This window comes from Montipora capricornis, chromosome 5 (genome assembly GCF_036669925.1).
Source record: "Montipora capricornis isolate CH-2021 chromosome 5, ASM3666992v2, whole genome shotgun sequence".
Classification (NCBI taxonomy): Eukaryota; Metazoa; Cnidaria; class Anthozoa; order Scleractinia; family Acroporidae; genus Montipora; species Montipora capricornis.
Genome location: NC_090887.1, coordinates 6480648 through 6491376, shown reverse-complemented (window position 1 = coordinate 6491376; position 10729 = coordinate 6480648). Strand labels below are relative to the sequence as shown.

The 10729-nt window shown below is 41.6% G+C and overlaps 1 protein-coding gene across 1 annotated transcript in view; it reads left to right on the top strand.

The window, feature by feature from the left end:
* LOC138049282 (uncharacterized) overlaps positions 1-10729 on the top strand; it is a 71204-nt gene that overhangs the window by 41140 nt on the left and 19335 nt on the right. The window contains exons 3-5 of the mRNA XM_068895489.1: positions 5338-5371; positions 6379-6435; positions 9393-9449. Coding sequence (XP_068751590.1) covers positions 5338-5371; positions 6379-6435; positions 9393-9449 — 148 coding nt within the window. The remainder of the gene's footprint in view (positions 1-5337; positions 5372-6378; positions 6436-9392; positions 9450-10729) is intronic.

The following is a 10729-nucleotide window of genomic DNA, read 5'->3' as shown; positions in this document are numbered from 1 at the left end:
TAAGCTTGGCATCAACCACCTCTGGGTTATCCAGGGCTGAAAACAAATTGGTGGCATCAGACGAGACTCTAATACCTTCATAATGCAGTGGAAAACCCTCTCTAAAACCCCTTAACAAAAATTCTGCTATGGAATAGCTGTACCCAGAAAGAAGAAACTCTAAGCGATTTACCCGTACAGGGGTTGGTAAACTAAGATGGTGTGGGCTTGGGCTTGGTAGGCAGGGGCTTGGAAGGCTGAGGCTGCTTTGTGGAAGGTCGACCATGAGCACGAAAATTACAACGGCTAGCCTGGTGAAGACCGTCGCATTTAAAACACTGATGTTAAAAATTACAACCAGCAGCACACTCTACACCCCGATTAAACTTAAAGCAGTAGCCTTTAGGAGGGATATGATTGTGCATTTTCGGCTGCACAGAGGTTGGTTGCAATTAAGACTTTTTAAAGGGGGAGCGTTGTGCTCGCATCCACAACTCCCAATGAATACTGCTCCAAGGGAATAACGCTGGTTGCGTCTGCCTAAGAAAACGAACATTTTCATCATAAAACTGCCAATTAAAGCCCCGGAATGCCAAGTCCTTCACCACCTCCCCATATTTCATGAGGGCGGGGGCCTCATGGGGAAATCTGCTGGTGTATATTCCTACAAACACATGAAAACAGCTCGACCATGTTTCAATTGATAAGATTTTTCTAGATTTGTTGACAGGTTCAAGGCAAAGAGAGGGAAAGGGTCCCTTCTCAGAACTAGATATTGTCACCTGATATTTACTTTCAACTAATGGATTGGCCAACAGCGCACCAAATTCTATAAATTCGTTATTCCATATTTTGGAATGCAGTTTGTCAGATATACGAGCATCAATGGGAAGGCTTGGACTGGAAAACAATTGTGTAGGTAGGACTGGATTTATGACTGGCAGCTCACCTGACAAAGCTGACCGCGCCGCAGCAACTGATCCTTGCACGATGGTATCAGCCAAACCTGAAGATGAAACTAGAGGCAAGCTTGGCAACTGACGAGATGAACTCACTGATGAGCTGGCATTTGGAGAACTAGTAATAGCTGTAGGCATAGTAGCGCCTGAGGTTGGCACGGGGTCGGGAACCACCAAAGGCAACTCTGTTAAAGTGCCAGGAGCAGGACCACCGATGCCCTCACTCGCGCCAGTCAAAGCCAAGGGAGCGTGATGAATTGGATCAGAAGAAGAAAGACGTTTTGTCACTTCGTCAACCACTCTGGCCACCAACTGATCCATAATCCCTGACGGAATAAAGGGCACCTGAGATTCAGAGGAGGGATGGCTAACTGCAGAGGACTGTTGAATTGGCACTGGCGAACCACTTGTTGAAGAAGATGGTTGTGTTTCCACTGGTGAACTGTGCCTTGTGGAGGATGGTTGTGAAGCAACTGGTGGACCACCAGCGGCATGAGAAGGTCCCGAAGAGCGCTTAGGTCTCTTTCGTGAGGGTTCACTGGTGGAGGCTGCCTGAATTGCCCTTGCTGAGGGGTTACGTGAACGAACTGTGCGCTTGGGAGGCATAATGAATCTGAAAGAAAAAGGAAAAACGGTAGACCACTTGAGATGCAAACCGGCCAAACGTAAACAATTCCAGAAAGCAGAATAACCAAAATTAATTCTCCCAAATATCCGGGCATGGACATAACTAAAGGGAGAGCCTGGCACACAGTTAAACACAATAAATAAATGCAATAAATAAGTGCAATAAAAGGAGGGACGAATCCCTGAACGACATGATATATCAAACAACCATGAGACAGCGGACGAATCCAAGTTAAACATAATTAAAATGAAGCCTGGAGAGCCTGTCCGACCAAAGGTCGGAGCAGTAACTCCCGTTACTGCCTAACATAAAACAGTGGACGAATCCACAATAAAACAAGGGACGAATCCCTTGAACAACATGATAGCCAAATACCATGCGACAGCATATGAATAAAAATCAAGCATGATTAAAGTGAGGCCCGGGGAGCCTGTCAGACACAAAGGTCGACGCAATAACCCCCTTTGATGCCTAACATAAAAGCAATGGACAAATCCACAATGCAACAAAGGACGAATCCCAAATGATCATGGTAAATAAAATCTACCACTAGCAAGTGGACGAATCCACAAATAAAACTATGGACTAATCCATAGAAAAACATGATAAACGAAAACATCATGAGATGGTGGACGAATCCACATGGGAGGACACAGCCTCAGGAAAGACAATGGATGAATCCATAACAGCAAAAAACATAGCATGACTTCAAGCCAGAACTTAAAATGAGGACGAATCCCCTATAAAAAAACATCAAAATCGTTCAAAAATGCCTATGAGAGGAAGACAAAAATTAGAGAGAAATTGAAAACCGAGGGAACTAAGGTGTGAAAATTTAAGGGTTTCGACAAAACACTGACCCCCGGTCAACTGACCCCCTTACTGACCCCCTACTGACCCCCTATAAAATCAATGGGAAAATGAATACAGCTTACTTAAGCGTCAACAACCCTTTTTAAACAGCATTGTTCAACAGTATTTAAGTCTAAGCACCCATTTTAAAAAGGTTAGCTTACATGAAGTAATCGGCCATCACAACAATAATCGAAAACTATATATATATATATATATATATATATATATATGTCCCCCTGGGGGGAGGGGAGTCCCAGATTGCTCAGTGAGTTTTGTTTTTTGCAATTTGAGACTCCCCTCCCTCCAGAACTTATTAAACTCATCACCAGGTGTCCAGAGTTCAGTGCCATTTTGAATTGGACACTTCGCGAGTACAACTCTTTCTGGCCGCCATTTTAGCAGGTTAACTTACAAGTTTTACGGAGTCTGGTGGCTTCGCCTTTCTACCTGGAGATGCTTCAGGGGATTCATGGTTTAGAGAAATTCATGTTCCACGAGTTTGGCGTGTTTATTTAGCGACTGGATTCGATTTTCACGAAAAAACTCGTGCTTGTTTTGGGTCGATCGGAGTCCCTACGCTGGCTTCCGTCTCTTACCTTGTCACTATACTATGAAAGAAGGTGAACGGGGACCATTTTTCCCGAAACTTCGTGTACGTATTAAAGACAACAACAGGTCACCACATAGTAAGTTTTATCGATTTTTATTTCCATTTTCTAGCAAATTTTCAGATATAAAACTTCTCTATATTTACCTACACACAGTGAGCCTGGGTTACCTGTGGACTAACTGAAAGTGTATCACAATCAATAGGGGGCTTAATCTATTGAACTATCTATTACCCCTCAGCATTCACCCGGATGTTGTCACGTCAACAGTGAAAGTAACACAACATATCCTTAACAAAATAAAATAATGGGGAAAGCATAAAAATTCTATTCACAGGCAAATATTTCATTTGAATGTGATTGCTTGATTTAAACTACAACTTTTAATGTGATTGACTTATTGAACTGTCCGATAACAGCTTGGCAAGTGAATTAGTGGAAAATAGTAGTTTTCTAATCCAATCACAATCGAGGAAATTGTAATTTTTATTATTACCCTAGTTATGGAGTAACCTTAACTGGAAAATTAATCTGACCTGAACTAAAAATCCATTCCGCAAAATTAGTAGCGAATACAATAATCAATGTCCGTTCGGCTCGGATTTCTTAAATAACCTATTTCGCTGATGTTTTTAGCTTTTGTTATGAGAAAAATTTTCTTTTCCTTCAAAGAGAAACTCAAAAAGCAATTTAAAAGGAGCAAAGGAAAAAAAACACAAGGTTGTTCTGCAGTGAAAGGTTTGAGACACTACAATGAAATCAAGAAGAATGTCCGGACATAAGTATTCAGTGTGAGCATGATTTAGAACTGAACCACAAGGTTCCAATCTTCTTTCCATCGCTTCAGTCTGGGTTGGGAAATAACTTTCATATCCTACATAACAACCAGGTCAGTCAGCTTAACAACAGTCGCAAACAGGCAAATTTTCCTTACTTGCCACCGTGTATTTCTGATCGAACTAGTTCAGAGATTTCAGTCATTTATCAGTGCCTGAAAATTAAGAGAATTTCTCCTAATACCTAGCATTGTAATGATAAAAGGAGCAAAAGGAGTGAAAGGTTTGAGACACTACAATGAAATCAAGAAGAATGTCCGGACATAAGTATTCAGTGTGAGCATGATTTAGAACTGAACCACAAGGTTCCAATCTTCTTTCCATCGCTTCAGTCTGGGTTGGGAAATAACTTTCATATCCTACATAACAACCAGGTCAGTCAGCTTAACAACAGTCGCAAACAGGCAAATTTTCCTTACTTGCCACCGTGTATTTCTGATCGAACTAGTTCAGAGATTTCAGTCATTTATCAGTGCCTGAAAATTAAGAGAATTTCTCCTAATACCTAGCATTGTAATGATAATTTGAAGGGAACTATTTAGTCTATTACATTTTAAGTACACTAAAGAGATTAACTGACCTAACCAGGAAAGCACAAACAATCAAATTCACGGATTGCTAACAAAAGACCCTTTCCACTAATGTAAGGGGTGATTTGATGGTAATTCCTTAGAAGATCTTAGTTTGTCTTTTTTGTAACACACCTTAAAGTTTTACTTTATGCCCTTATTTGATAGCTGTCGTGGATCTGGATTTTACCAATTTTTTTTTTTTTTGCCACGAAATTAAAGAAGCAAACAAGCAACAACAGGTGGCAAAAAACGACATGACAATCTGATGAGTACCCTCACTTTACCCCCTCCCCTTTGAAAAATCCTGGCTACGTCCCTGAATTGGTCAAACAACACTCATCCTGAGCTACTGCACCTGGCTTGGCAACCTATCTCGATACCAGTTCTGCAAAATGTTGACATTATCGGCTATCCATTATGGAAAAGATACCAGGCTTAAACGCACTAGCGGACGACAAGCAGACTGCTCTCTTGTCACAATGTTTAATAAGCTGGATCGGGTTGTTTAAAGCCCGATTAAGCTAACCCAGGATTAGCCAGAATTTTGATTTGAGTATTCTAACTTTTTGATGAGGTTTTGTGTTCATACTGTTTGTCCTTCAGTTTTGAGCTTGACTAAGCTCAAACTACACAAAACGTAAGCAATAAAAAACATATTTATAGAAGAAAAACTAATACCTTGGGTAACTTTTAAACCTGGGTTAGCGATAGCCGGCTCTCGAACAACCCGACCCTGATGTTTTTCTTGACTCTTTCACACCTTAACTATATTTGAACCGTCAGACTTAAAATTTTGCATTTGTGAAATGGCAACGAGATGGCACCGAAACGTTATGCACTAGCGTTTAAGTTGCTTTTAAATTCAAAATTATTGCGAAAATTTTGTTTTTCTATCTACAGGCTTGCATAATTTCAATCTTTGTGTTGTTATCCGGTAAGTGCGTCCGTTTTACCAAGTAAACCTATAATAAAAGAGGAACCTAAATAACAAACGGTTTAGTGTCCAGGAAAAGAATTTGTGGAGTAACTTCTTTCACCACGTTTGAGCTATTACTGGTATACCGTTTTGTCGTTCTCGTTCTCGTTCTCTTTCTCTCTTCTTTCGTTTCTGTTCTTCTGTCATAGGCCGTCCAGGCATCTTGCAACCATAGTAGATTCAAAATTAAAGATCTCGAGATAAGACTCATGCCAAAAATTGCAATTCACAGCAAAAGAGCAGCACTAAACAAATTTAAAAAAAAACACTCAGCTTTAAGTTTATATCCCTCCAATGCTTGACTTGAATAACTACGTAGCCACCAGTGTGTCCTGAGCACAGCTATATTATGTCAAACAAGGATTGAAATCAGTTAAAAATGCAAGAAAAAAATATTTTCCGAACCATACCTGAACACGAAAAGCATCGGCTGTCAAGATCTTTTGTTGACGTAGCATTACCGTGTAGCCGCGTCGAGCCACCGAAAGAGCGCGAAAACTGAAGCCTTGTTTATGTTCAGGTGTGTGTGTCCGACCTGGCCTGAGCCTGTGATCTAATCAACAACCAGCCCCTGGTCAGCAGTGAACTAAAAAAAAAAACAGCTGACCTCGATAAGGTCTAGCTTGAGCCCGCAATATCGTCACATGATACCGGTCAGCGGATACCTTGTTTTGACAGGTGTCAATTGACCATAACATTGATGTCCAATATCAAAGATGTATGCTGTAAATTAGCTAGAGTGTCAACTAGAGTATTGCCTCCTGGATAAGCCCGCGATATGGTTACGTCATACTGATCACATTGGCATACATGGAGGGGTGGTTGGACATACGGTGACCAAAACCAAATTTTCTCGCATCGATGGGTTACCATATTTTCTTAACTATGGTGCTCTGCGCGCGCGTTAATTCAATGTCTGTACATTATTAAATGATTGCTGTTTTTCTGTTACTGCAATTCTTCAGTGCCTGTGACACCCGCGACGACTCAGCCACCCACAACCACCCAGCAAGCCGTCACTGGTAAGCTAACTATCTGTTGACTCTTAGATATTCATGATCATTATTTTCTGCTTTAAGCAAACCAGGCCTCCAGCTCCGGATGATTGATTTCAGTGCTGGTCGGCGACGTTAAGCTCTCGGTCCCGTCACCTTCACATCTCTTTCAGGACTTGTTGGAAAATCCAGGACATTCTTTGATAAGATTAGATCATCGCCATTATCGCCCGGTATTCCCAGAGAAAATGAATGGTCGTGCTCGGCCCCCTTACCTTATCCAAGACCTGACCAAAAATTCGATACCCTATTTAATACCTTACCCTTAAATCAATACCCTGTTTGAGACCTGCCTTATAAATCTTTGGGCTACTTTGGGCCGATGTTCAAGGCATTGTGAAAGTGCCACTACCACGAAAATATTTGGTTTTCTTCAACGTCAATTAAGTCAATATGTTTAAAAGATACAATGCATTAAAATTTGTAACGATAGAAGCGAGATAAGTCGGGAAATAGCCAGCCAAAAACCGCTAAAAATCTGTCCGCCATTACTCGGACGGCATTGGAGAAGCCTGCGATTATTTTGAGAGCGGTCTTCACGCAAGACTTGGCTCGTGACGTCATACGCGCATCGCTTAGTGGCGTTTGACAAAGCGAACAATATAATATCAGCAAAAAGCAACTCTGCGATCTCTCACATCTTATAGATGGCTGGGAATTTTGAGTGTTGCACGTATGACGTCAGACCCCAGGCGCTCCAGCTAGACCCAACCCTTTTCCTCGTTCACGGTCATTTGCCGTTCGAGTAATGGCGGTAGCGAAAACCGAAAAACTACGTTACAATAATCATACTTCCCGCGGGAACTTTGCGATAAAAATTGGCATGATACCTATTTAGTACATCTATTTTCAAAATCTAAAAAAGGGACACGCAAAAATTTTCATCGTAGTGGCACTTGAAAGGCTTTTATTGATGGTCTTATCGATAATGATGAAAACGTAGGTTCTGTAAAAAAGAAACATAGCCAGTTCAAGACCAGAATACAAAACCATTCCCTATGTATGACCAAAATGGCCAAAATTGATATTCTATTTCTGACCAAAACGACTATATATAAAAAATCATACCCTTTGGGGCCGCACATACCTATATAGCCCATATAAGGGAGTACCCCTGGGCATTATCGTCTGATCTAATTTCTCTCTTTTTCCTGGTTTCCGTGAGTTGGGGAATGAGTAGGGCCATAAAGGGAGCCAGAGGTGCCTTTACGAGTCCATATCCAATCTCACCCTCCTTAATTAATGTTAAGCGCCATGATAAAATATTCTCGGTCATATGTGAACTAAGGATAAGTCCAACACTTCAGTGGCCTTTAATGTCACTGTTGAAGGCAAAAACACTCAGTTGTTGAACATCACATTTACTTCAGATTCTTCTACCACAAAGCGAGGATTTCTGGCTCAATTCGGGACTTCGTTGAGTGGGTATCCTTGTTTTAAAGTTCCACGACGGCCAAAGTACAAACACAGGGGGCCCAGTCAAAGAGTTGGTGTGCTGTACACACTTACATTTTTATAGCAAATGTATGGGATTTACAGAACACTTCGCAGAATTGCACCGTCTTTCGTCGTAACTGCCTGAGGGTCCCTGGGTTTTGTTGCGCCATTGACATCACTGCCTATGCTAGTGAGTATTGGTTTGCCTTTGTCCCCCTAACCACGAGAAGGACCTTTGAACGGCCATTGTTTAACTGTATCCAATCAGACAGAGGCTAGGGAACAGCTATTTCCCTCCGGTACAACACTTTGTCGCTACGCATTCTGACGGCTTGGAAATTTTTGACCCTGGGTTTTGTTCGAAGGTTAGTAGTGGGCTGTCTGGATAAATTTTCGATGGAATGATACAAGAAGCTTCATGGAGCTTTCCTCTTTCCCCTGCTTGGTTTGGAAGCCGAGCGGTGGGATTTCATGTTGAAAACTGCCTCGGGCTGGAGATGTTCCAGTTTTGAGCCGTTGGACTTTCCACCCTTTAATTAATTAGCGAACGTTAAACTGAATCCTTCAAACCAGATAAAATTGGCAATTTTGAGCCAATGAACAAAAGCACACCATACATAAGATATATTTACTTTTTTTGAGCAAGTATTTGTTCTTATGTAATTCGGCAAAGTGTTCTGAACATCCCATACGTTTTCTATAAAAATGCAAATGTGCACATCACACAAACAGCTGGTCCGTGTACCCTATGGTACAAAACGAAAATACCTGTACACCCTACATTTCATATATTGTAAACGAAGTATAAAAATGTACCACATTTAAAAAAAGATATTGATTAACGAGGCAAACATATATCCCTCCAATGCTTGACTTGAATAACTACGTAGCCACCAGTGTGTCCTGAGCACAGCTATGTTATGTCAAACCCGGATTGAAACCAGCAAAAAAAGCAAGAAACAGTTATTTTGCGAACCGTACCTGAACACGAAAAGCATCGGCTGTCAAGATCTTTTGTTGACGTAGCGTAGCCGTGTAGACACGTCGAGCCACAGAAAGAGCGCGAAAAATGAAGCCTTGTTTATGTTTAGGTGTGAGTGTCTGACCTGGCTTGAAAAAAACAGCTGACCTCGATAAGGTCTAGCTTGAGCCAGCGGTATGGTCATATGATACTGGTCAGCGGATACCTTGTTTTGACAGGTGTCAATTGACCATAACATTGATGTCCAATATCAAAGATGTATGCTGTAAATTAGCTAGAGTGTCAACTAGAGTATTGCCTCCTGGATAAGCCCGCGATATGGTTACGTCATACTGATCACATTGGCATACATGGAGGGGTGGATGGACATACGGTGACCAAAACCAAATTTTCTCGCATCGATGGGTTACCATATTTTCTTAACTATGGTGCTCTGCGCGCGCGTTAATTCAATGTCTGTACATTATTAAATGATTGCTGTTTTTCTGTTACTGCAATTCTTCAGTGCCTGTGACACCCGCTACGACTCAGCCACCCACAACCACCCAGCAACCCGTCACTGGTAAGCTAACTATCTGTTGACTCTTAGATATTCATGATCATTATTTTCTGCTCCAAGCAAACCAGGCCTCCAGCTCCGGATGATTGATTTCAGTGCTGGTCGGCGACGTTAAGCTCTCGGTCCCGTCACCTTCACATCTCTTTCAGGACTTGTTGGAAAATCCAGGACATTCTTTGATAAGATTAGATCATCGCCATTATTGCCCGGTATTCCCAGAGAAAATGAATGGTCGTGCTCGGCCCCCTTACCCTATCCAAGACCTGACCAAAAATTCGATACCCTATTTAATACCTTACCCTTAAATCAATACCCTGTTTCAGACCTGCCTTATAATTCTTTGGGCTACTTTGGACCGATGTTAAAGGCATTGTGAAAGTGCCACTACCACGAAAATATTTAGTCTTCTTTTCGGATTTTTTCAACGTCAATTAAGTCAATATGTTCACAATAATACAGTGCATTAAAATTTGGAATGATAGAAGCGAGATAAGTCGGACAATAGACAGCCAAAAACCGCTAAAATTCTGTCCGCCATTACTCGGACGGCATTGGAGAAGCCTGCGATTATTTTGTGAGCGGTCTTCACGCAAGAGTTGGCTCGTGACGTCATACGCGCATCGCTTAGTGGTGTTTGACAAAGCGAACAAGTCGATCAAAGATTAATGTATATAATATCAGCAAAAAGCAACTCGGCGATCTCTCACATCTTATAGATGGCTGGGAATTTTGAGTGTTGCACGTATGACGTCAGACCCCAGGCGCTCCAGCTAGACCCAACCCTTTTCCTCGTTCACGGTCATTTGCCGTTCGAGTAATGGCGGACAGCGAAAACCGAAAAACTACGTTACAATAATCATACTTTCCGTGGGAACTTTGAGATAAAAATTGGCATGATACCTATTTAGTACATCTATTTTCAAAATCTAAGAAAAGGACATGCAAAAATTTTCATCGTAGTGGCACTTGAAGGGCTTTTATTGATGGTCTTATCGATAATGATGAAAACGTAGGTTCTGAAAAAAGAAACATAGCCAGTTCAAGACCAGAATACAAAACCATACCCTATGTATGACCAAAATGGCCAAAATTGATATTCTATTTCTGACCAAAACGACTAAACAATCATACCCTTTGGGGCTGCACATACCTATATAGCCCATATAAGGGAGTACCCCTGGGCATTATCGTCTGATCTAATTTCTCTCTTTTTCCTGGTTTCCGTGAGTTGGGGAATGAGTAGGGCCATAAAGGGAGCCAGAGGTGCCTTTACGAGTCCATAT